This window comes from Doryrhamphus excisus, chromosome 17 (genome assembly GCF_030265055.1).
Source record: "Doryrhamphus excisus isolate RoL2022-K1 chromosome 17, RoL_Dexc_1.0, whole genome shotgun sequence".
Classification (NCBI taxonomy): Eukaryota; Metazoa; Chordata; class Actinopteri; order Syngnathiformes; family Syngnathidae; genus Doryrhamphus; species Doryrhamphus excisus.
In genome coordinates this window covers 1,384,064-1,411,369 of record NC_080482.1, presented here as the reverse complement: position 1 = coordinate 1,411,369, position 27,306 = coordinate 1,384,064, and the positions used below count along the sequence as shown (strand labels likewise).

Sequence of the window (27,306 nt, the reverse complement as noted above, 5' to 3'; positions counted from 1 at the left end):
TCAAAACAACAGCCGGGCTTCAAAGCCGCGTTGCTTTCCAATTATTCTCCCGCCTAGCTCAACTCAAGGGTGCCAGCATCTTTTTTTATCAGCCTACTTCATAAACACGGTCCTCCACAAGCATCCCCTCAGCCCGGTTCATTGTGTCCACGGACCCTTTGCACACGATGACACGAGCCATGGCGATGATGTCATTCACACCTACTGCTCAGCCAGTTGATCTTTTTGTGCTCTTTTGACTTTTATTCAATATCTCCTCTAAATTGAGCCACTCAAGCTGTGAGACATCGCCTACGTATGTCTTGGTCTGCAACCCCAGATGCTACAGTAACGTACAGTACATACACTACAGTATTTTACTACAATAGTGGTTATATAGTCCAGGGCTGTCAAGATAATGCCTTCAGGGTGGTAACAAAACTATTTCAGTAGTTGCTTTTACATATTTAATATAATTATGATGGATGATGGATGATGCCCGACGCCATGGACTCCATGTTTTCACTCTGGCTCTTTGCCCCTGCTAGCTTTAACTCTGCCTTAGCTTGATTTTAGCCATTCGTCTGGCAGAGCAAAAGTTACGTAAAAGTGGCTGAATTTCAGACCCTTACGGAGGTCGATACGATCGCTGGATAATCGCTTTCACATGTCAGGATCATCAAATCGCCCCAAATTGAAGGGGATCTGTTATGCTTATTTTTCTAAACAATAAAAGAACTTAAAAAAAATAAATAAAATTTAATAAAATAAAAAAAATGTAAAAAACAATATCAGGAAAGCAGGAAGTGAACAAATGTAACAGTTACTGATTGTAAAGGTCATTGTATGGTCATTTCACCTCCTACTTTGGTACGAGGTACATTATTTAAAAAAAAACCCAAAAAACAAAATCTTGTACTGTATTATGGAAAGCAGGAAGTGAACAAATGTAACAGGGTCAGGGTACAACAAAAGGTCCAGAAGAAACCTTGACTCAAAAATTAGGAACGGTATTCATTTTTTTGGGGTTTGTTGTTGGTATATAAGTATAGTATTGTATTATGGAAAGCAGGAAGTGAACAAATGTAACAGGGTCAGGGTACAAAAAAAGGTCCAGAAGAAACCTTGACTCAAAAATTAGGAACGGTATTCCATTTTTTGGGTTTGTTGGGTTCTGTTGGTATATAAGTATAGTATTGTATTATGGAAAGCAGGAAGTGAACAAATGTAACAGGGTCAGGGTACAACAAAAGGTCCAGAAGAAACCTTGACTCAAAAATTAGGAACGGTATTCCATTGTTTGGGTTTGTTGGGTTCTGTTGGTATATAAGTATAGTATTGTATTATGGAAAGCAGGAAGTGAACAAATGTAACAGTTACTGATTGTAAAAGTACCAGATGGAGGGGTAGGATTTAATAAGCTTTGCTTCTTCCTACTCCTTTTGGACATGTGGAACTGGGAACTGATTATGGGATGCACTCAATTGGAATCTGATGCATGTTCAAATGAAATAAAACCATTACCATTACCATTACCATTACCATTACCATTACCATTACCATTACTACCCAATCAGCTCACCCGTAAAGGCAAATGTAGTTGCTAGCCCAAAACACGAGGAATCAAAGTGCTAAAAAAATATGTGTACCACAACAACTTGAACCAAACTTTTGTACATTGTAGTCTCTTAAATATCAAGCTATCAAGGTCAATATTCCCGACACACCTTCACGGCTTGGTCTGAAAAAGCGTTTAATTCAAAACATCACAGCTGACATTTTTCCATTTAAAATGCAACGAGAAAGTGGAGCCAATATTATCCAAGTCCTGGATGTAAACAAGCTAACAGGAGTGACTGTGTTGATGCTCTGTGCTCAAACACGCTTAATGGGAGGACTAGCGTTGTTCCTTAAAGACGTGAGCTGACTTGATTGTGACACATTTAGCGGATTAATGCAGCGTTAAAACACAAAGAACTAGTGCAGAACAGCCTCCACATCATATTGGCAGCCTTTGTTGTGGATTTCATTAGCGTCATCGTCTTATTCATCTGCCGTTTCTTCTTTGGATGTTGGTGTGCAGGCTATGGCTTTGTGGACTTTGACAGCCCCGCAGCTGCCCAGAAAGCCGTGGCTTCGCTCAAAGCCAGTGGGGTCCAGGCACAGATGGCAAAGGTAAGATTGTTGACGCCTTTTACTCGGCAAACCCGTCTTGTCTTGTCAGTTTGGCTTTTTGGGGGCACTGTTGTCTCACATGGAGAAAAGATGCTTTCCTGTTATTCACTGAATGGCAAGAGACTATAGATTTGGATTTAAATGGTGGCTATTGATTATTAAATACATATGTAGTGATGGATCGAACATGGTTGAGTACAGGTGAGTGTCCATTGAAAAATATGAACATGGCATTTTTATCATGCCAGTTTTAAGGGCTGTCAAATTATTTACAATTTTAATCAAATCAATCACAGTTTTCAAATGAATTAATCATGATTAATCACCATTTGCCACTGATATGTGGGAAATATGCCATTTTCATCATGCCAGTTTTAAGGGCTGTCAAATTATTTACAATTTTAATCAAATCAATCACAGTTTTCAAATGAATTAATCATGATTAATCACCATTTGCCACTGATATGTGGGAAATATGCCATTTTTATCATGCCAGTTTTAAGGGCTGTCAAATTATTTACAATTTTAATCAAATCAATCACAGTTTTCAAATGAATTAATCATGATTAATCACCATTTGCCACTGATATGTGGGAAATATGCCATATTTATCATGCCAGTTTTAAGGGCTGTCAAATTATTTACAATTTTAATCAAATCAATCACAGTTTTCAAATGAATTAATCATGATTAATCACCATTTGCCACTGATATGTGGGAAATATGCCATTTTTGAATATTGTAACATGTAACAATATTTAACAATATTTGTAACAATATTTAAACATGTAACATTGTAACAATGTAACATTTATTACATTTAAATCAAACCGAAAGAAGACGTCTGAAAGTGTATTGGTCTGATGTTGGCCTCTTTAAGAGTAGCAGAACATCTCATCTGATGTGGTCCCACTTTATTATGAACCATGAAGGGTTGCATTCAAAGACACCGCTTAACTTCATGGTTTTGATTTCCGAGCATACTTAAATGCAGCACATTGTACTTCTGCAGTAAGAGTTACATTCATGAGCGAAAAGAATATTCATGTTTATTCAGTTCTGATTTAGTTTGGATTTTTGGGGTGTCAGTGAATGCACCTCGAGAAAAGGAGTGTTTGTGAGTTGGAGATACATACAGTTGTTGATGTGTTCAAGTCAGAATCAAGTTTTTAAAGAGCAGATGACTACGCTACTGTGGGAATACGACATCTGCCGTCAACCCAGAAATGTGTCTTGACATGATGCCCATGCTTTAACGACGCTACGACACTTTAACGGCATTAATGAAATGTATTCGTTACCACGGTATTTTTGTCATCCATGTTTTTTTTTTTGTTTTACTGTATGTTTTGTCCTGATTATGTCTGTTTTCATGGCGCATTGTGGAGAAATGTGTGCATACCAATGAGGTTACGTTTGGTGCAGATAGAGCACATAAAAGTGGAATATGCGTGCTTATCATGTATCTCATCATTATACAGTATCAGCAGGTCACTCAAACATCTCTCCGGCTTCTATCAAAGACCGCAAACAACGCAAACGTTACTTTGCTGTGTGTGTGTGTGTGTGTGTGTGTGTGTGCACGCCTGCCTGGCTGCCAGTGGTGTGCAACAATCTGACGAGGCTGTCTGGCTTTCACATTCATTAAAGCTGTATCACAGCATTCTTCCTCTTAGATTTGTGCGAGGAGTGCAATTAAAATGAAGCAGTCTTCAGGCATTAGGAGCATCCAGAAGAATTAAACAGCAGCAAGCCTCTGAGCCACGTTGCTGTTCTATTACACCCCTTTTCATTAGACTTCTATCTTCTACTTTCTTCCTAATGGCTGGGGGGGTCATTTGGAAGAGCAGCATTGATGTGTTTAGCTGTTATTAAGAAGAGAAGAGTCATCCGTTCCCCTGAGATTGAGCTTTTCCGGGGGGATGGAAGGCTGAAGTGAAATGAAATTACGCAGACTTTGTACTGTTTCGTCAACCAATTATGAACACAGTTTCTGACATCCTGGCTAACTTTTCGCAAAGGGGGAAGTTGGGTTGTACTTCCAACCTGATTTCATAAGCGCTTTGAGAAAATGGTGGATATAAAACTCTAAAAATGTGCTCCAATTAAACAACGGCTCAAACTCTACTATTGTAGACATTATTTTAATTCCGATGATTCTCATTGGCAAGTTTTGTCAAGAAAAATCTCTTAAAGAAATATTCATTCATTTTTCTACTAATAATCTTACTGAGGCAGATTTGTTGACCGCATTGACTACCAACCTGCCCCTTCTGAAACAATTAAATATGATGATCATGGTAATAATTGCAGTTCCAAAAAGCAGTTTTGACACGCCCCCCCCCCCCCCCCGGGAAGGACACCTGGCCTTAGAAATATTCGACACAGCGTGACGACGATGCAGTTCCGGTTCTCCCGAGACCATTTTCAATGGCTCCATCACCAACGCTGCAAAAGCAACGCATTAGCTGAGCCGCAGCTGCAGCTTCAGCATCAGCATCACACACCCCCACCCCCGCACCCCCCCCCTTGGTGTCCACACAGCACGCGTACACATATAATGAACTTCAGGTCAGCCATTGTTTGGCAGCTCTCATAACCCAAAGCACATTCACTTAAGTAACGGCCATACAACACAACAAAATAGACCAAAACCTGTGAAAATACGCTTCAGGCTGCGTCACACCAATAAAGTGGAACAAACCACCAGGAGAATTCATCGGAGAGGCAAAATTTTGCAGTGGCTTTGTACGTCCCGACTAGACGTCCACATGATCCGGATTCAACTTGATTGACTGGAAACATGAAACAGAGAAGACGTTCCAGCTTTGTCATGCCGTGGTCGTGGGTGGTAGATCCTCCCCGAGAGGCTGGAATCATACGCCGAGGATCCACGTGGAGGCTAGAAAGCAGCTTTACATTTCCTGATTGAGTGGGTTCCTGTTCAACCGAGTTAACCGTGATTGCGGTGGCATCCTGGCATTATCCACGGATTAATTAGAAAACAGTTTAAGCAAGATTAGAGTGTTGGTGTGTTTATTAGTGTTTTTGTTGTCAAACCCCCCCCCCCTCATCCATTAAACCCTGGAGACGGCCTTCTGATAGGCTCATGGTTTGGGTTACAAATAGGTAAGACAAGTAAAATTGGGCCAGTCAAGAGTGTAAAAACATTGTGTGTGTGTGTGTGTGTGTGTGTGTGTGTGTGTGTGTGTGTGTGTGTGTGTGTGTGTGCGGTGCACTCACTTCCTCGGTCTTCTTGGTAATTACTGTTGACCTGAAAGATGCCACAGCTGCACCCCCGTCTCTCCTGCCTCTTTACTCACGCTTAGTTTTCCTCTCTCAATTCTCACTTTGTCATGGCACGGCTACCACGTTGTCGAAGGACTTTAAGCCATTTCAACTCGTCTTTTTTCGTACTGCAGCTGACATGGCGGGCTTTGATTACGACAATTACGATAGATTGGTGAGGGTACGACTGTATCTTGGCCCACATGGATTGAAAAGCTAACTTTATTAGATTCACAACACGCTGTGTCTATAAAATATTTATAGATGGCATCCTGCCTTCTCGGTGTACAATGGGTGCATCTAAACTATGTAACGAAAAATAATACAGGATCAAACTCCTATTAGATGATTACCTTTGATCGCTGTGTGTTAGCTGGATATTACATTCTGTACGCACTCCATGGAGCAGATTAGCTTCTGTGTAAATTAAAACTCGTTGCGTTGGAACCCGCTTTATCATGTACCACCTTCAGAAGTGTAAATCGAAGGAAGAGGTCTCAAACTTGCGTCCCATGGGCTCCAAATGCCATATTTTGTGGCTCCCTATGTAACCTGCCTCTTTCAGCCAATCTGGGCTTGAACACAGGGCCTTCGGGATGGGAGTCGTGAGTGCTTTCCACCAAAATAAAATCTGGACAGTCAGCTCAGCATTCAGCATGGCTCTCCAAATTGGTTCCAGATATTTTTGTAGTTAAGATTATAGAAAAACTCTTTATGACATTATAAACACAAGTTTAAACATTATTAGAGCTCTCTAGATATGATATAGCACCCCAATAGTCACTTTTACGCCCTTTATTTACATTGTGTTTACGTTGTTTACATCACATTACGCAGATTACAGGATCACAACAGGGACATAACATACAGCCACTGCTAGCATAGCAAGCTAGCGAGCTAACTAGTTCACCTCTCCAATTCACTTATTGTAAATTGTGCTTCAATTCAAGTGTTTCAAACGGTGTGGGGAAGACGGACAAAGGACAAAGAAAGACAAAGAAGCCAAACACCACTTCCACACTAAAAGAGAGGGTAATCTTTTTTTCGCACGATCTCAGCCGTGACACGTCTGCTCGGCTCTGTTGCCTTAGCAGCTAGCCTCTGTGCGATGTTAAAGGTCATGTAATTCAACATCATGTCTCCAACCATTTACTGAGCCGAGTGACCATAATACTACTTCCTGTATAACTTGTCTTTCAGTATTTGTTTAAGTAATTATAGGACAGACCACTAACTACATGTAGTAAACACGCACTGGGCAAATACTACTATTAGGAATAATAAATAACTACTATATAACTTTAGCGACTTTCTACAAAAGTGTAGCAAGGCATGCTGGGGAGCCAGAAGCAATGCCAGGATGCTGCGTGAAAGGGAAACACTGATCAGATCTCCGGCAGCAGGGCGTCGGCTATGTAGGTTCTTCATGTTGTGATGACCCATTCATGTCGGCTCTTATTGATAATGATTGACAGGATTGGATCACTTTTTGAATATTTGAAACCTTTTTTACTGAACAGTTAAAACAGCCTCACACAGACTCTACCTCCAGCAACCTCCCAGGTACATTCAGTCCGAGACCCCCGTTATGTAGTAAGATCTGTAGAACTGTAGTGATCCTTCAGAATAGACCATGCAGAGCTTGGTGGAGACGGCCATTAGAGTTAGTGTTATTTATTATTTATTTGTGCAGGTGGATGTCTTGTCTTTTGTGTGCACGTCGTTGCTTTGTAAACAAAGCACATTCAGCATCCGTGTGTGTGTGTGTGTGTGTGTGTGTGTGTACTGTAATAACCGTTGCAAAGGGCCAAGGTCATTATGCTAATGAGAACTGCTACCCCTGACAGTGACACTTCACACCTCTCTCCCGTTCCTCTTCCCTTCTTCTCTCTCTCTTTTTTTCCACTACCGCTTCGTCCTTGGCACCTTCTGCCACCGATTCCTTTCTTCTTCTTTTACCTCCTGTCTGTCTGCGTGTGTTCCACACCAGGTGCTGCAGCACCTCCTCCAGAGTCATTAGTTACAGGCTTGAGTGAAGGCGAGCGAGGGGGAGGGCTGTCTACGGTCTACATTATATGACACACATCTACACACACACACATCTACACACACATCTACACACACATCTACACACACACACAAAGTGAACTTTGTTACATGGCTGCCATTTGTCAGGCTTGATTGAACGGTCGCCTCAGCCCAGACTCGAGTTCCAGTCCATCTCTGTCCAGTGGCTGAGTGTGATACAACACAGATGCCCAATGTTCCTTTGACTGCGACTGATGTATCCAATGTGTGCGTGTGCATGTGTTTAGTGTGATTCTCTCCTTTCCTAGTACGCCCTCTATCCGCCCGTCCATATATCCATCCATTCATTTAAGCGTTTAAGGTTTGCTTTTAGGTGTTTACACTCTAAAGTGCAAGTGATTAATCCCATTTAGCAAAAGGAAGGAAAGGACAGAGACGTGGTCAAGGACAATATGGCGTACAGCTGTAAAATAAAAGTAGGGCTGTACGTGTGTGTCTGTGAAGCAGATGAAGACAATGAGTTGAGGGAAGAGAGCGAGGAGACGAGTGTGGGGGGGCTGGGGGGGGCAAGTGAGTGAGACCCAATTGAATTAAATGTAATTTGGCCTGAAAGTGCACAGCCATCAGCTGCTCTCCAATCTTATTAACCCTGCATTACCAGCCCATGGCTTGTGTCGGTGCCCGTGCGTGCGCACGTGCGCATGCGCACGGCAGGAAGGATAGAGGAGTTAAGTGGATAAGTGAGAAAAGAAAAGGGAAGATGCGTGGCAGAGGAGTGTGAGATGCAGAGCGAACACAACGAAGATGAACAATGTGTGTTTGTCTGATGAATGTGGCTCAGCATCGTGGCTAATGACTAAATATCAACAAACCGTCATCATTTGTCCTGGTGCCGTACGGATTCAGTCTCACTAAAGTGTGTATTAAACTACATTTTTATATTTGGATTGTATGTTTGGTCAGTATTACGGTAATAATTGCAGTCAGCTCCAGGAAGGCCTTCACTGCTGACCTAACCATGACCAGAAGCACTGACCTACATTTAAGACTTAAATTGCAGTGTTTGTTCCATTAGATTATTATATTAATGTATCCCTAACAGTCTATTACCGCTAACAACCCTGGTTCAAAACCCCACCATGGCACATATTCTCTATAATTATTGTTTTGTTTGTGATACTGGCTGTCAAATATGTCTGGCCCACTGAATGCCCAGCAACCAAATTCCCCACCGCAGTCGTGTTTCTACTTGGATACCAAAATACGCACCATCCCTGACAGCAGAATTGAGGCAAGAGTAAGAGAAGGTACGGGTGATGGTCGTGGAATGATGATGCTCCCTATCGGAAAGCAAACATCTCTTGGAAGAGCTACTAACACCGTAGTTGTCATTTATAGCGATGTACTTTTCACAGTACTGTATTTGGTGTAAGATACAGCATGATAAGGAACAACACCTTGATATTAATTCATAAAGCTCTTCTTCAAAGCAAATATTTGATTTACCTCTGTAAAATATGGATGTGCTTATCTTCTAACTCTTAGTTTAAGGTTGGATCCCAGATGCAGAGATAACTTGCAAAGCGACCATTGATGAGCATGCAGGACGTCCCCAAAATGCGGAAAACAACGATGCTTGAAGCAAATACAAAAATGCACTGTGACCTGAAAATGATGAAGGAAAAAGGAACAAAAGAAGGGAGGCGGCGTGATGAGCCAGAGGGGTAATAACAGCATAAGGTTGAACTAGCAAGGATAGCATAACAAAGATTAAAAATACCGTACTGTAAAGTAGGGTACTGAGATGTACAGTAAGCAGTGGGAGGCAAAGCTGGAAACATGATAATGGTAATGGTAATGGTATTGGTAATGGTAATGGTTTTATTTCATTTGAACATGCATCAGATTCCAATTGAGTGCATCCCATAATCAGTTCCCAGTTCCACATGTCCAAAAGGAGTAGGAAGAAGCAAAGCTTATTAAATCCTACCCCTCCATCTGGTACTTTTACAATCACTAACTGTTACATTTGTTCACTTCCTGCTTTCCTAATATAATTGAAGTTATTTATTTCTTCATTTAATTATTTTTTGTATTTTTTTTATTAATTATTTTAGTTTTTTAAATACATTTTTGTATTTTTTTAAATACATTTTTTAAAAAATTATATTTTTTTTAAATATAGCTTTTTTTAAAATTATTTTTATCTTTTAAATAATTTTTAAAAAATGTAATTGTTTTCATTTGAACATGCATCAGATTACAATTGAGTCCATCCCATAATCAGTTCCCAGTTCCACATGTCCAAAAGGAGTAGGAAGAAGCTAAATACTACCCCTCCATCTGGTACTTTTACAATCAGTAACTGTTACATTTGTTCACTTCCTGCTTTCCATAATATAGTTTAAGGTTTGTTTTTTGTTTTTTTTTAATAATGTACCTCGTACTTCGGTACGAGGTGATATGAGCATCCAATGCCATAATGGGTACCATAGTAACTGTCAATATAGTGATATATATAGCACATCATGACTGGTTCAAGACTCTTCTTCCAACATAACATTGAAGATGTGTAGGAACACAAAGGACCCCCACTGTGGGGTCATGGACCAGTTGCTAGGTAGCAACAGGTTTGGATCCTCGCTCAAAAACAAAACAGTGTTAAAACAATGAAAACATATTTTGACTGGACAAACAAATTATCACTGAATCACAAAACCGTGCAGGTGCGTTTTGAAATGTTTATTGTCCCCCAAATTGACGCTAAACAATTCAGTGACTTTTTAACCCAACATTCATCCAGTCTGACTGAAATAAACATCTGCATACTGGATCTGCAGCTTTGTTTTTTGTCATGGAATCAGGTATAAATGAATTATGAATATAAAACAAACCAGTAAACAACATTCACTGGTAAATTAATTCACAATTTTAATTTGAATAAAATACAACCAACTCTTCAGGTTGATAGGTCTCACACCCAAAGTGTTCCCTAACTATGAACCATAGGAGGACGTCCACCCACCATAATGGAATTCCATCTGCTTATCGATAAGAAGATGGATTTATATCTTACATACCTTTAATCTTGTCCTGATTATTGATCCATGACTCGCTGTGGTCTAACACGATATTAATATATATAGTATATAAATATATAAGTACAAATCCCGTATTAAAGCTGGAAATGACATCACAGGCAGACTGAAGTGTTGAGTCCAAGGTCTAGGTTGTGTAGATTCGCTCTTTACAGGACAGGGTGGTCCTCGATTTTGACTGACAGCAGCCAGAGTGAGTGAGTGGCGGTTGAGTTCAGTTCTAAAGGTATTTCTTTCACCTTGTACATGAAATATGAGTTTTGTTTGTCCATTCAGTCACATCAGCGTTAAGGGAGGAGTAGCTCGCTAGTTTTTCCAGATTCAATGACTGCAGATAATCGTGCTAAAATCATATTAAAAAAAGATAGTTCCAATTTTTTGACGTGAACTTTGTCCCGTGATCAGGGTTCTGATCAGATTTTGGTTTTGGAGGTAAGTAGTCCAGGTAATTGTTGGGACCAGATAAAGAAAGCATTTTTCTTCTCAAAGGAATATGCGTTTATGCGATCGTGACATCTGACTTTGACATATCAAATGTTTTTGTGATGCAAATGTTTTACCCTTTAGAATCCATTTTGTTTTGAGGAGCCATGACGCTTTCCTTTTCCGAGCCCGCCAACGAGCTGAACCTACCTCAACATCAAAAACAGACCACAACTGGGTTCACGGTACGAAGTCGGGGAAAGGTCACTGTTGATGCGCTACACCGCTGATCAAATCCGGACTCTCTTTAAATGTATGCCAGACCCCGATGAGCTGCCCCTGATCCAAAAACCAGCAGCCGCCGCTGGTCTGAATATTCTTTGCAACCATATTTTGCTTGTCCAATCACAGGTGAAGGTTCCACTCCAATAGTAAATCTATGAATTGACTGTTTTTGTATTACATATTCACACTAGTCAAAAGCATGACAAAAGATGCGCTTATTTAATGTGAAAATAGGACAGCTAGGCTTTAGGTTACCTTTGAGAGTTTTTTTTTTCATACAAAAGTGATATATTTTCCCACTATTGAGGGCCTCATTGTGAATGAGTATCACCTCAGAATTGTCCTCAGGGGAACAACAAAGGAAAGAGAATGAGAGAAATATCGCCGTGAACAGAGGAGGACTGGAGTAGGCAGCCGAGTGAGCATGGGGGTGGTGTTGGTTTGATGGAGCCGGGATAGCACTAACTGGAAAACATCATAAAGTGCCCCCCTTACATTTTCTTCCTCTGTGGAATTAGCCTTTGAGTGGGCTGCTTGAAGCGAGGGAGGGAAGGCTAGCTACAGGGAGGGAGTGGGCAGCCGGAGCGAGGGAGGGAACATGGAGTGGGCATGCGGCTTGAACTCCGAGAAGCAGGAATTGCAGAGTGAACACGGAGAATGAGCGGATATGAGAGGGAAATAAATGCTCATAAGATGAAGAGGTTTTGAGGAAGGAACGAGTACTGCGGTATTATCCATGCATTATCGCCGAATGAATACCGAGTGCAGTCATGCTTATAGGTGAGGCTGACAAAAATGGCCCCTTTTCCGGTGACACCGCTGAGTGATGTATTCCAACTGGGTGCTCGGTCCTCACATCTCTCATTGTTATTGGTGACCAAGCGTGTTTGTTGTTTGTCACTGGCAGACAGCGGAGTCGGCTAGATTCACAATCCGATGGCATAATTCAGCCATCGATCAAACTTGGTGGACAGCAGACGCCAAAGAGAGAGAGAGCTTTCAGAGTTGGACGCCACAAATCAAATGCTGTAACCTTTTAGTATTCCTGAGTCTGCACATGCTTGCTGAAAACCAATGAGGCTTTTTCCCCTCGAGCAGCCGTCGGTCTGTCGTCTCTCTTCACTCTGCTTTTTGTCTTAGTGTTTCCTCTTGCAGTCACACTTCCTTACGCTACGTCTTCATCTTGGAGGGGGTCCCTCTGACTTCAGCTGGAGTCTTCTTCCATTCATGCTGGTCAGCTGACCGATTGCAGTTGCCTGACACTTTCATTCATGTTGTAATACTCTATAGGGGGGGTGGAAAAACCCGACCACCCATGTGGTGCACCATTGTCTTCACAGATTTATTTTTATTTGTAAATAATTTTGAAATTAAAATGCAGGAAATTTACAGGAAACTGTAATGGTAATAGTTTTATTTCATTTGAACATGCATCAGATTACAATTGAATGCAACACATAAGCAGTTCACAGTTCCACATGTCCAAAAGGAGTAGGAAGAAGCAGAGCTTACTAAATCCTACCCCTCCATCTGGTACTTTTGTTCACTTCCTGCTTTCCTAATATAGTTTACGTTTTTTTTTTTTTTTCATTTTATTTTTGTCACGTACCGAAGTATGAGGTAATATGAGCATCCAATGCCATAACGGGTACCATAGTGCGTGTCAATATAGTGATATATATAGCACATCATGACTGGTTCAAGACTCTTCATCCTTGTATTTAGCAAACATCAACTGCTTGTATTGTTTCTCGCATTGTTTGATTTCCTTACTCAATCCATTCCATAGTTGGAATAGTTCCACTGTGTGCCAACAAATGGCCCCTGGGCCGCACTTTGGACAACACTGTTGCAGCCTAATGACTTTGTACAAGAAGATTTATTTTCAGGTAGAATGAGGAGATAATTTTAGAGCGTGCGGTCATGAGATGCCCTTGGTTCGAGGATATAATGCTAATTAGATGTTTTGTCAATAGTTTTCCAGCAATGACTTAGTTTCGCTTTTTGGTACGCGTCTGGTCTGTGTATGTGTGCGTTGGCAATGAAACATCTGTGAGCTTCTGCGAAGGTAGAAGCGATAACGTAGTTAGATGTTTAAGTTTGACCTTGTGTGTGTTCAAGTTTATTTGCTGACTCAGGCTGCTTTCCCTTTTTTGCCCAAGTAAATAACCTTGAACCGCCAAGCTGTCAGCCGGCCCTGCTGCGTCCCAACACCCAAAGATGCTGAGAAAAACCCTATGTTCTCTCATGGAAGCACCACAGTAACACACAACACAAATGGTCAGAGAGCCTGCAGGGCGTGAAAAAAACTGTCTTGAAAAAAAAGACCTTCCGATGCAAAGCTGGCAGTTTACAAGGTTTCTTATGCAAGTTAAATTAACTTACTTACAGAACACGTTGTTGCATTGAATGTTTCTTTGAGATCTTTAACCAGACAACATACACTTACAAATTCAACTACGTGTTATTTATAATCACATTTGTGTGTAGAGACATATTCTCGTGAAGCAGGTTTTTATACGTTAAAGAGGCTCAACCAGTGCAGCTAACTCCAGCAAAAAAAACCTCGAAATCTTTTATAAAGGTGTTTATTTTTTCAGTTGTATTTGCCAAAGTGTCGCCTTTCCAAAGATAACGGTCCTCAGCTTAGCTCATGTATTAGATCTCAATAGATGCAGGTGTACCTAATGATGTGGCCGGTGAGCGCATGTCACCAGCGTAGCGCGTAGATCCAAAGCAAAGCAAGACATGCCAAAACAAACCATATTTTATGTATCTATTGATTTATTCAAACCCACAGTATTTTTTTTTTCCTTTTGGTTTGCCCTTGTTTCGCTCCTCTCACATGCTTCCTTCATGTCTCCTCCGTTCTCTCAAGCCCTCCCCGGGAGGTTAATCCCTCTGGTCTCGAACAGAGATAACCATGGCAACAGGCCATGGCTTTCAAGCTTTACGTCTGTAGGACAAATGCATTGATTGGGATGAAGCTGTATCCGTTGGAAGTGCAAAGCACACATCATGCATCTATGGACACGCACAAGTTTGTGATCCAGTAAATAACATATTCCGAGACGTTTTTATGACTGGGATAAAGTGTTTAAAAGCCTTGGAGTCTCAAAGACAACAGAAAAGCTACTTGTTATGTACGCACAGCGAGTAAGTTATTCAATCTAACAAAGCTCTAAAACATGTTTTTTGACCTTGGACATGGTGCATTATAATAATGTAAGCATAGAGTGGAGAGTATGTGGATTTCTGACTGCTGTGTATGTAGCATGTCTAAAAAGGAAGCTGTAAAAAATATTTTCCCCTTGAGGAATTAAAAGGGTTGTTATTTTTATGAAATACGATTTTCCGAACATTTTGGTATAAGCAAAGATCTGAGGTTTGTACTTTGGAGACCCCACAGAGTATGTATTGAAGAAAAATAACTAAGATTTATCACCTCCATAAATGCAAGTTTGTGTCCTTGAGAAATGTTAACCCCTTGGCTCCTAACCACTAGGTTGGAAAAAAAATGAATACATGTGAATATATTTCATAGCAAAGAGAGGAGCCATTGCCAAGTATTAATGGCAGTTTTGCAAGCAGCCATAAAAACAGGGAATATTTCACTCCGTGAATAATAACTGTTCAGAACTGTGGTGGGAATTCATACTGAATTTCATATTGTGTTTAATATTTCTTCCAGGGAGTTTATGAGATTTGCTCCGTACTCTAGCTGCTTGCGAGATTGCACAGAAACCTACAGCATATAGATTTGCACAAACACTTTATCAGATATACACCTTGGCCTCGGTAGGAACCCATTACATTTTTATAGTGATTGATAAGTCCAATAATACATACTAAATTCATACATTTTAAGTTCAGTGACTCAATTTGCGCAGTAGAGTAGGAATGCTCGAATATTTGTAGATGACTGTTCCGACAGCAAAAATAGGCTCGGGGCGTCCTTTACAGATGGGCAAAATCATCAACTGTGGAGTAACTCTTCTTTTTCTATTCATTTGAAATAGATCATGATCGTGTTTTTCCAGATTAAAATCTTTATTATCGCACTTTTTTTTTAATCTGTGTTGCATATATATCGTGTACACTACTTCAATATATGCAGTAAACCTCAATTCCTTGGTTTATGTTCACCAAAGTGCATTGGACTTCACTCTCTTATAAGTTAGGAATTAATCAGTCTATGAATTATTAATCAATCTGCATATTGGTAACAAGTCATGAAATCTGTTGATATACAGTATATATATATATCGATTCAATCTATAGTCAAATAAATGTGAAATGTGGACATTGTATGCCGATCCCTAAATTCAACTGTCAAATTTGTAAAAAAAATAAATAAAAATAATGATAATAATAATTCCCCGACATATGGCTTCAGATTTATGTTCCACCAGTCTGTGGTTTTATAAATTTCCTCAAGTCAAAACGTGAAATAGATTAGGATTGGCGGCCTTGCCAGCCTTGGCAGAGGTTTGTCAATTTGGATGACTCGGGTTTTGATTCTACACCGAACCAGCCACACATTCTGTATACACAACAGCTTGACCTTCACATATTTGACCTTGATTGTTCAATTACAGCTTGACAGATGTGGAGAAAACAGAGTTGATGAAATGGGTCTTTTATTGAGGCGTAAACTTCAATTCATGGTTGGGGCCGCAGAAGGAGGTCAAACCTTGGACCTTGGACCATACTGGACCAGCCTTCACGCTGGACCCAGGTTGGAGGCTTCAACCGCGTATGATTAAAATGTTGTTGTTTTTTACGTTATACATCTCTACTAGCATTTTTTTTTTTTTACCAAAAAGAGGTTCATAGATGCAGAATAATTACGACAAACCAGAATCAAACACGTTTTCATCACTGCAACGCCCCGAGCATAAACGTAGAGTACTGCTCCTGTGAACTTCTCTTCACATTTTGGTATTTCCTGCCTATTTCTTTCCTTTGTTATAACTTCATTTTCTCTTCAATTTGCCTGCGAGCAAGCCTCGTGCCATTTTGCAGGTCAAAAGAAGTAGAAAACAATGAATTATGTTTGTCTCCAAAAACGTATTTAAATGTTTTCTCCCCTGATCCGACAGAGTGCTTCCTCAGTCTTAATCCCGCAAGCACAACAGGCCTACTGCTTTATTGCATTTTTGCAATAAAACGTTCTGAGACAGACAATTAAGGAATGGTTCAGTGAAAGGGAAATAGAGAGCAGGGAGATGGAGGAGGTGGGATGTGAGTCATTTTAGCAGCCCAGCTTTTAATCTGCTAGAGTAGGCAGTGCTAGGTTCTTGTTTATGTTGAAGACCAGACACCTTGGGCGGCGAGGTCGGGGATTTATTCTTGACTTGCTTGACACTTGTCCTGTGGAAATAAGCTGCGAGGAAGAATATTGGCTCGTAATAAGAGGAGCCTAATACGATTCGGGTCAATGTCTCAAGGGTTACGAGACTGTTAAAAGTTTGGGACTACTGGTACAGCGTTCTTCACCATAACAAGATATCTGTATTTTCTTCCCATTCTGTGCTTCCAACTTTGTGAGAACCGTTTCTATTAATACTTCAATTGTCATTCCACCCCTCAGTGGACATATGAATATGATTTCATATATGAATTCATATGAATGCATAGGCAAGCCTGCTAAAAGCCTGTACAACAGTTTTGACACTAACAAAGCAGTACATAAACTAACTTGTACTTATACACAAATGCATTATCAGGGTGTGTACCTGCAATCAAAGACAACTTGCCTTTTCAGACTCCATGAATCATTTACAGAGAGGATTTCCCAGAATCCTACTCTCTCCGTATAACAGAGCAGGCCAACAAGGTCTCATGTGACGTCAATACGACAACATTCATTCATTCATTCATTTTCTACCGCTTTTTCCTCATGAGTGTCGCGGGGGTTGCTGGAGCCTATCCCAGCTGTCTTCAGGCGAGAGGTGGGGTACACCCTGGACTGGTGGCCAGCCAATCACAGGGCACATATAGACAAACAACCATTCACACTCACATTCATACCTATGGACAATTTGGAGTGGCCAATTAGCCTAGCATGTTTTTGGAATGTGGGAGGAAAACGGAGTACCGGGAGAAAACCCACGCATGCACGGGGAGAACATGCAAACTCCACACAGAGAGAAGGCCGAGGGTGGAATTGAACCCTGGTCCTCCTAGCTGTGAGGTCTGCGCGCTAACCACTCGACCGCCGTGCCACTAATACGACAACAATTATCCAATATTTATTTGTGAATGAATTGATGTACTGTACTTTATGCATTGCCTTGTTGTATTAAAGATTCCGTATACTTTGTCTATATCTTAGAAAAGCAACAAATATAAATTCAGAATGGACACAATAAAACATTGACCTTTTCCAGGAACAATGGATCAGGGACCTGCTAGTTAAATAATACACTGGTTCACACACTTACACTTACCACTTCCACATGGGGTGGGAGGATATCTTCTTTTCAGTCTATCATGTTGGACATGCCATGGCTGACATCATGTTAAATTAATGTAAATGTAATGTTTGGGGTCAAAAAAAACCATATAAGTTATGCTGGACTGCTAGTTGTATTTAACAGGAGAGCAAAGCCTGTAGAAACGAAGAATACAATATATTACAGTATACAGTATATTTTCTTTAGAAACCCTGTTTTAAAGCAGGACTGAATCACGTAAAGAATAAAATGTCGGTAATAAACGTGTGCACCAACTGGCTGACTTGTAGAAACAATGCAAATGCCGCCTGAACTTTTTATTGACCCTTGCCAAGCATGCAGCCGTGTGCACTCTCACGCTTTCTGTTTATTTGCACCAAGGAGACCCCCTCAAACAGCCATATGCAGGCATCATGCACACACACACTTGGAGTGGCGGATGCATAAATGGAGTAGCTATGGAAGCACTTGTGTGCGGTGGTGGTGGTGGGGGGGGCTCGCATACATGCGTGTGTGTGTGTCAGCATGTCGTCCAGATCATCTGTCTGCATTCCAAGTAATTAGATTGGCCAACAGCTGAGTCCCATTAGCCATGATTACAACATTCAGTACAGAAGAGGAGACCGTTAAGAACGTCAGAGAGCACCAAGCATTCTGGTCATGTTTTATTCTTTATGCGTGTACTTGGCGTCTGCGTATATGTGTGTGAGTGTGAGAGTGACAATTGGCTTGGCTGTAATACCAGTGAAGCCTTTTTGTCAGTTTTATGAACGGTTGGAACAACTGGATGCCCAGTACCGAGTATCGGTTGGTAACCATTGACAAGTGTGTAAATTATAACTACAGCATCATGTTTTCCCAGTCAAAATGCCTCATTTGGATTTTGGGGGTGAATGGCACGAACCACACAACCACAGGAAATTACACTGCTGGTCGTTTTCTAGCGGAATCAATCCCACACACATATGCTGTATTCCATGCTGATGGTTCGGGGAGTCAAATCTACGTCAAAACAACAGAAAGCGTAGAATCCAAACACGGCAACCAAACTCTGTAAGAATGTGAGATTGTGTACACCCAGCATCATCCCGATACGAGCATCAGTATTCATATCGGAGTCGTACCTCTGATGGTTTTACCGTCCCACAGCAGCGTGATTGATGCCAGCCCTGGACAGGCCGTTACCAAACGGTAAGAAAGCCGCCTCCACGCTGCTGTGCAGTGGCGTCTGGCTCTCTGGCTCTCTGGCTCTCCCTCGGATGCTCTGATGAATTACTGGCTATTTAGTAGACACAGACGTGACGGAGTAAGTGGAATGCGGAGAAATATGAGGTGAAAGCAGCACGAAGGAGAGCACGGAGGAAGACACCTCCCAGAAGAAAAAGGAGCAGATCTTGTGCGTGTTTAGTCTCAATGACCGAAAAAGTCTGATCTTAATGTTGTCAGTGAGTCATGGAGTGGGTAGATGCTCGTAGAACTGAAAGCTGGAAAGAGGAAAACGGTGCAATGGTTTGTCACAAATGAATGAAATAGTGACACAGGCGGTTTGTCATTCAGTCAGCTGTGATGTCATTCATTTGGTGAGTCACGGTTTCTTTGACGACCACGAGAGTCGAGCGCAGCTCTTCGACTTTTGTATATTTTCACAAGTCTAACATGTGAGAAGTCTTTTCCACTTTTCCACAGTTAATGAGGCTCTTACAATGAGTTGAATCTTTTAAAGGTTAGCAAAGCTTAATGACCTTTGTGGCCAATTAACCACAGAACAGTTTGGTTTGGAATTTACACAGCGCATGGATCAATTTTAGTGTAGTGTTTTTACACATAAATGTATCTTTACACTAAAACTCAGCAGTGGTGAAGCACTTTTGCCATTTTTTGGGATCCAATTTGAACGCAGTTAAGGCTACATAGTTACTAAATAGTACAGTACGGCGGTTGGGATTATATTCTATTTAAATTCATCTCCATAGAATTCTGCTGTCATAAAAGCTTTGTCAAGCCCACAAGCCATGTTTGAAACATTCATATAAATGTTGTAAATGTTACAACAGCCATATGTTTCATGCTGTTATAATTATCACAGAACCAATCGTCTCCTGTACTAAGCAGCCTGAACAGAGATTTGTGTGTCAGTCAACCACATGCGTAGGAGCCCAAGTCGACTCAGCGTTCCCTTCCTTAATTGCAAGGGACCGCAAGGCCGACAGATGACCCGGTTATGTTAACAACGGGCCTTAAAGATTAAATACTGTTCCCTTTTATTGTCAGTATAATATAGTGACCAGCCAGGACAGAAACATGTGTACCGCTTCACCATTTCCAGTTCCCCTCCATTTTTCTCCTACAGCACACAAAAAGGTCAACCATACCGCTGGAATGTATATATAGATATTTATTTTTAAATGTACTGGGTTGAGACTTTTTTTTTTTTCAAATATGCTTTAATCCCTCATTTGGTTCCTCACCCAACTGGGATAACTGAATTTCAGCGAAGTAGGATTTCAAATTTATGAATAAAATATTTGAGTAGTTAGAGAGTAGTTAGCCCGTTTTCACTGAAAAAAACAGCTAGCCAATACAAAAATGGCTTAAATCTAGTGAAGGTGTATGAATATATATTTATAAATAAGAAGGATGGAAATCCAGCTGCACGGTGGATGAGTGGTTAGCGCACAGGCCACACTGCTAGGAGACCCGGGTTTGATTCCACTCTCATCTCTGTGTGGAGTTTGCATGTTTTTGGAAACTGGAAAACTCCCCCATCCCAAAAACATGTTAGCTTCATTGGCCACTCCAAATTGTCCATAGGTATGAATGTGAGTGTGAATGGTTGTTTGTCTATATGTGCCCTGTGATTGGCTGGCCACCAGTCCAGGGCGGCCCCCGCCTCTCGCCCGAAGACAGCTGGGATAGGCTCCAGAACCCCCGCGACCCTCGTGAGGATAAGCGGTAGAAAATGAATGAATGAATGAATGAATGAATGAGTTCTCCTCCTATTTTGTGTGGAAGTGGTAACTTTTTGGCTTCTTATTTTGTCTTTCCCCACCCTCGGCCATCTCTGTGTGGAGTTTGCATGTTCTCCCCCGCCTCTTGCCCGAAGACAGCTGGGAATGGATGGAAATCCTAGATTTAAGGCTTTTATTTCTAAACTGGACCTTTAAGATGAAAATGCTTATGTTCAGAATAAGATATTTCATATGAGCAATAAAAATATTCATTCATTCATTCATTCTACCGCTTTTCCTCACGAGGGTCGCGGGGGGTGCTGGAGCCTATCCCAGCTGTCTTCGGGCGTAAGGCGGGGTACACCCTAGACTGGTCGCCAGCCAATCACAGGGCACATATAAACAAACAACCATTCACACTCACATTCATACCTATGGACAATTTGGAGTATCCAATTAACCTAGCATGTTTTTGGAATGTGGGAGGAAACCGGAATACCCGGAGAAAACCCACGCATGCACGGGGAGAACATGCAAACTCCACACAGAGATGCCCGAGGGTGGAATTGAACCCTGGTCTCCTAGCTGTGAGGTCTGCGCGCTAACCCCTAGACCACCGTGCCGCCCCAATAAAAATATTATTAAAATAAATGAAAATGAAATTACATTTTATTGCAAAATGAATAAGCTGAATGCTTGTTGGAAAAACCAAAATGATTTATTTACTCATTTCTAACATTTCTGAACTAAACTAGTCAAAAAACCAATCCCTGATTCTTAAGGTTATACTACACAGTCAACAAGTAAATAGCTCTTAAATTAGGGAAATTATCTATCATGTATAAAAATATGATGTTTGAGTTCTAAATTGCCACATTCAACTATTGTACAAAATATTCAGGCAAATGTCTTGATGAGGACCAGAAGAACCAGAAGGCTTTATGGATGCCGTTTGATCGATACAACCTTGACGGTGCGTTCTCCACAGAGCTTTGACAAGGTTAGAAGAGACTGTGGTAAAACGGCATAACTGCGGTAATATGAGCTGACCGGAGACTCGCTGATGAGGTCATCAGTACCCGGTGTAGATTCCAGCCGGCCTCCAGCCATCAAGAAGCTGGAGAAGTGTACATCTCCTTGGCTAATGAAACCCTGGGGATATCAGGGTTTAGGGTTCATAAAGTATTTATGCTATGTTCATTAAGTATTGATTAAGCCGTTAGAAAGCGTTTAGACACCCAGACAATCATTATGAAAGATTAGATGCTGGCTTGAGGAACAGGAGGATTTGGAGGGCGAATATGGGAAAGAACAAGGTGTCATTGAAGGGGGCATGGAAGGGTGGGAATGTGAAAGGAGACGAGGGGCAAGGAGACGGGATGGAGGACGCAGGAGTGAGTGTGCTCTTTAATTATTAATCATGTATTCAGATAGCATTTTGGCCAGCTGGGCTATACCATTACAGGGGATTAGGGTTTATTCTGACAAAGAGGAGGAGGGGGGAAATAGGGAGTGTGGACTTTTCACCGGAGAAGTTTAGAGTAAGGATGAAGAAGATGTGATTCAACATACAATGAAAAGTCTGCTTCCCTAAATGACGGAATTTCTTTATGGAAATGCCCGGCTAGCTGTTTTAAAGGCTTTTCTCTTTCCCGGCTAAGTGCTTCTTATCTATCTGCTTTCTCTTTGTTTTTGTTTGGGTTAATGGGTGGCTCCGGTGCTTCATTTGTGAAATAAGGTGTTGCTCTTAGAGATGCCGTAAATGTGACTCATAGGTTTTCCAGTACGGTGAAGCTGCCATAATTAAGATTCCAGCAGGTCAGGGCAGCTTTTAAACGCGCCAGCCGCTAATGGAATCACTTAAACCAACAATAAATACGAGGCCAAAGGAATACTTTTATTACTACTCAGACAATATATTTTGACTTGTGTTGTGGTCTTGATCAAGACTTGGGTAGTTGAGACCAAGCCGAGATCAAGACTAAGACGGTTTGGGACCGAGACGCAGATGACCTGATGTTGTGACGACAAATTAAACTGCACACCCAATCAAATTCCACGTTAACTCATTCAATCCCAGACATTTTCACAGCTGTCCCAATCGGGGACATTTTGACTGATGTTTGAAGCCACACGAAGAGTAGGGCGATATACGTAGACATGGTGAATACCGAAGGAAAGGTTAGAAATCGGGAAAAATCCATCAGCAAACGAATGCATGTGCAGGTTTTTAGTCACCATTACCGATGATGATTGCATTCCACATGGTTTTATCCATAATCTAAATCAAACTTCAGCCCGGGGGCCACAGTGTTTGAATCCGGCGCACCAGATGCTTCCAAAGTATTTAATATAAACTTTTAACATCCAAGCTGGCAACATGACTTGCACGTAGTCGGAGTCAATCTGAGACAAACTTGTGATGGATGAAGTCGCTTTCCGAGTGACAGAGCCTACTCCATCGCTGCCCCCACCGTCTGGAACTCTTTGCCCCATTCGCTCCATGCTTGCCCTGACCTTCCCAGTTTCAAAAAACAACTAAAAACCCACCTTTTTAAATCTGTTTTTAATATCTAACTTTTTATATCTAACTGAAAAACAATCAGACTGTACTTCCGGAATAACAAACAAAAACAGACTGTGTACATATATTTATACTGTTATTCTGTATATTTTGTATTTTCATATTTTGTATTTCATATTTTGTATCCTCATTCTTTTTTAATAGATGTGTATGCACCTACTACACCAAAACAAATTCCTAGTATGTGTTTGATCATACATGGCAATAAACCTTTTCTGATTCTGATTCTGATTCTGTGCCCTGCTGTGTATAAATGTGTATATACAAATGTGTATAAACAAATGAATGTTGTATTTTAACGTATCTTTTACTCTGTTTACTTGCTTTTTATTCAACTCTATTTTTCTGTAAAGTGTCTTTGAGTATTTTGAGAAGCGCTATACAAATAAAATGTATTATTATTATTATTATTATTATTATTATTATTATTATTATTATTATTATTATTATTTCATCTCGACATCCACCTCATCCACAATGACAGATTGTCTACTTCTGCCGAAAAGCCAACATAATATCAGAATATTTTGCCCCCCCCCCCCACCAAAAAAAAAAAAAAACATCCCAGGTCCTCACGCCAATTCCCCCATGAAAGGCTCCAACTTGCCCACCACCCTAATGAGGACAAGCGGTATAGATTGATATATATTATATATATATTATATTTCTGTAATTTAGCCCAAAGGCATGTACTACTCCTCCTTGTCAGGTATGGCATTAACTCTCTAAGCACATTCCCTTGTCCATACCATCACTCCTCTAATCACCCTTTCCATGTTTTGCATGCTCGCCATAAAGCAACGTAATAAAAGTCCCATATCAGTGTTACCGATGTAGCCGTGAGGTTTAATGGGCTTGAAAACGCAAGCTGACTGACTAGCAGGCGGGTTCAGTGGAGGAGCAGTCGGTGTTGAGCTGTTGCCAGCTCAAGACAGATGTTGCAGAGAAAAAGAGAGCGAGGATAAGGAGAGGGTAAAACCACAGAGGGGGGGGGGGGGGAGGTGAGTCATTTACAAGCGGCAGAGAGACGGGCTAACGTTGTTGCACAAAGTTTACTGTAACTTTTAGCAAAGTCAAGCAGTTCAATCACGCGGGTCCTCCAAAGCACTTCAATTCTTATGCTGCAGGCAGGGAGTGCAATTGCACGGGCATGCATTATAATCAACATCTGGAAGGGGGGTGGCCATCTTGCAATGCCCTTCTAGGTCATTGCTAGCTATGTGTATATGCTGTATATACTGTATATACAGTGAAGAAAATAAGTATTTGAACACCCTGCTATTTTGCTATTTCTCCCACTTAGAAATCATGGAGGGGTCTGAAATTTTCATCGTAGGTGCATGTCCACTGTGAGAGAGATAAACTAAAAAGAAAAATCCAGAAATCACAATGCATGATTTTTTAACAATTTATTTGTGTGATACAGCTGCTAATAAGTATTTGAACACCTGTGTATCATCTAGAATTCTGACCCTGAAAGACCTGTTAGTCTGCCCATTAGAAGTCCACCTGCACTCCATGTATCATCCTGAATCAGATGCACCTGTTTGAGGTCGTTAGCTGCATAAAGACACCTGTCCACCCCATACAATCAGTAAGACTTTAACTTGTAACATGGCGAAGACCAAAGAGCTGTCCAAAGACACCAGAGACAAAATTGTACACCTCCACAAGGCTGGAAAGGGCTACGGAGCAATTACCAAGCAGCTTGGTGAAAAAAGGTCCACTGTTGGAGCTATCATTAGAAAATGGAAGAAGCTAAACATGACGGTCAATCTCAATCGGAGTGGAGCCCCATGCAAGATATCACCTCGTGGGGTCTCAATGATTCTAAGAAAGGTGAGGAATCAGCCCAGAACTACACGACAGGACTTGGTCAATGACCTGAAAAGAGCTGGGACCACCGTTTCCAAGGTTACTGTAGGTAATACACTAAGACGTCATGATGTGAAATCATGCATGGCACGAAAGGTTCCCCTGCTTAAACCAGCACATGTCAAGGCCCGTCTTAAGTTTGCATATGACCATTTGGATGATACAGAGGAGTCATGGGAGAAAGTTTTATGGTCAGATGAGACCAAAATAGAACTTTTTGGTCATAATTCCAATAAGCGTGTTTGGAGGAAGAAGAATGAAGAGTACAATCCGAAGAACACCATCCCTACTGTGAAGCATGGGGGTGGTAGCATCATGCTTTGGGGGTGTTTTTCTGCACATGGGACAGGACGAGTGCACTGCATTAAAGAGAGGATGACTGGGGCCGTGTATTGTGAGATTTTGGGGAACAACCTCCTTCCCTCTGTCAGAGCATTGAAGATGGGTCGTGGCTGGGTCTTCCAACACGACAACGACCCGAAGCACACAGCCAGGAAAACCAAGGAGTGGCTCCGTAAGAAGCATATCAAGGTTCTAGCATGGCCCAGCCAGTCTCCAGACCTGAACCCAATCGAAAATCTTTGGAGGGAGCTCAAACTCCGTGTTTCTCAGCGACAGCCCAGAAACCTGACTGATCTAGAGAAGATCTGTGTGGAGGAGTGGGCCAAGATCCCTCCTGCAGTGTGTGCAAACCTGGTGAAAAACTACAGGAAACGTTTGACCTCTGTAATAGCAAACAAAGGCTACTGTACCAAATATTAACATTCATTTTCTCAGGTGTTCAAATACTTATTAGCAGCTGTATCACACAAATAAATTGTTAAAAAATCATGCATTGTGATTTCTGGATTTTTCTTTTTAGTTTATCTCTCTCACAGTGGACATGCACCTACGATGAAAATTTCAGACCCCTCCATGATTTCTAAGTGGGAGAAATAGCAAAATAGCAGGGTGTTCAAATACTTATTTTCTTCACTGTATATATATATATATATATATATATATATATATATATATATATATATATATATATATATATATATATATATATATATATATATATATATATATATATATATATATATATATATATGTACCGTATAATCATAACAAGAAAGGAATGGAAAGAATGAGGCTTTTTGAGTAGTTATGGAGAACCAAAGGACTTTCACTTTATCTTGACATCGCTCTGCCATTCATCAACACAGAAACATGGTTGTATGATGTAAAATGAAATGAAAATATGTTTGAGCTGTGATTTTTTTTTCATTTCTGTAAAATTAAGCGCATACAAAACTACATGTGGTCATACAAAACTACATGATCCAAATCAACCTGCCCACACGCAATACTTTAAATTATTATTATTTATTCTAAATTATATAAATTATTTGTACAAATTGTTCATATTTGATGTCATCTATTTATTCTCCACATTAATATTTATTATTATACGGGAGCCAGGTAACAACATTTCGTTGGCAATTTCACTGCTGTGTTATTGTGCAATGACAATAAAGAAAGTCTATCTATCCGTCCATCCATCCATCCATCCAGCCATCCATCCATCCAGCCATCCATCCATCCATCCATCCATCCATCCAGCCATCAATTCATCCATCCATCCATCCAGCCATCCATTCATCCATCCATCCATCCATCCATTCATCCATCCATCCATCCATCCATCCATCTACACGCTGTTGGGCGTAATGAAAAGTACTAAATACTTTAAAAAATATTTTTAAAGGTGATGGCAGATTTACAGTACAGAGCTCTGACTTACTTTACTCTGTCGTCAAGCTCACAACATGAAACTTAGCATTTATCGACAATATTTAGCAAGCACACACACACACACACACACACACATACACACACACGTCTCCTGTGAAGGATTCTTTTAATGGAACGCTGCCAAAGACAACAAAAATAATGAAAGTATGTCAGCCGAGTTAAGTGAGGAGCACATTAGAAGGAGGTTCCGCCATTTCCAAGGAGAACTTAAATGCAACTTAGTAAACAACCGTGAATTCTATCGGGCGTCGCTCGTCGCTAAGCGGGTTGCGAGTGTGACACTAATGTGTGTCTTTTCAATGCTGTGTTTATCCTTCCTTTGAGCAAAATTGAGTGGAATTGACTGTGGTTTTATGGTGACATATGGA

General features: G+C 40.9%; 1 protein-coding gene across 6 annotated transcripts in view; it reads left to right on the top strand.

The window, feature by feature from the left end:
- The window catches only part of LOC131105249 (RNA-binding motif, single-stranded-interacting protein 3-like), a 166,447-nt gene that overhangs the window by 101,429 nt on the left and 37,712 nt on the right, over positions 1 to 27,306 (top strand). For all 6 annotated transcript variants that reach the window (XM_058053170.1, XM_058053174.1, XM_058053171.1 and 3 more), the window contains one exon: positions 2,063 to 2,154. In XM_058053170.1, the coding sequence (XP_057909153.1) occupies positions 2,063 to 2,154 (92 nt within the window). The remainder of the gene's footprint in view (positions 1 to 2,062; positions 2,155 to 27,306) is intronic.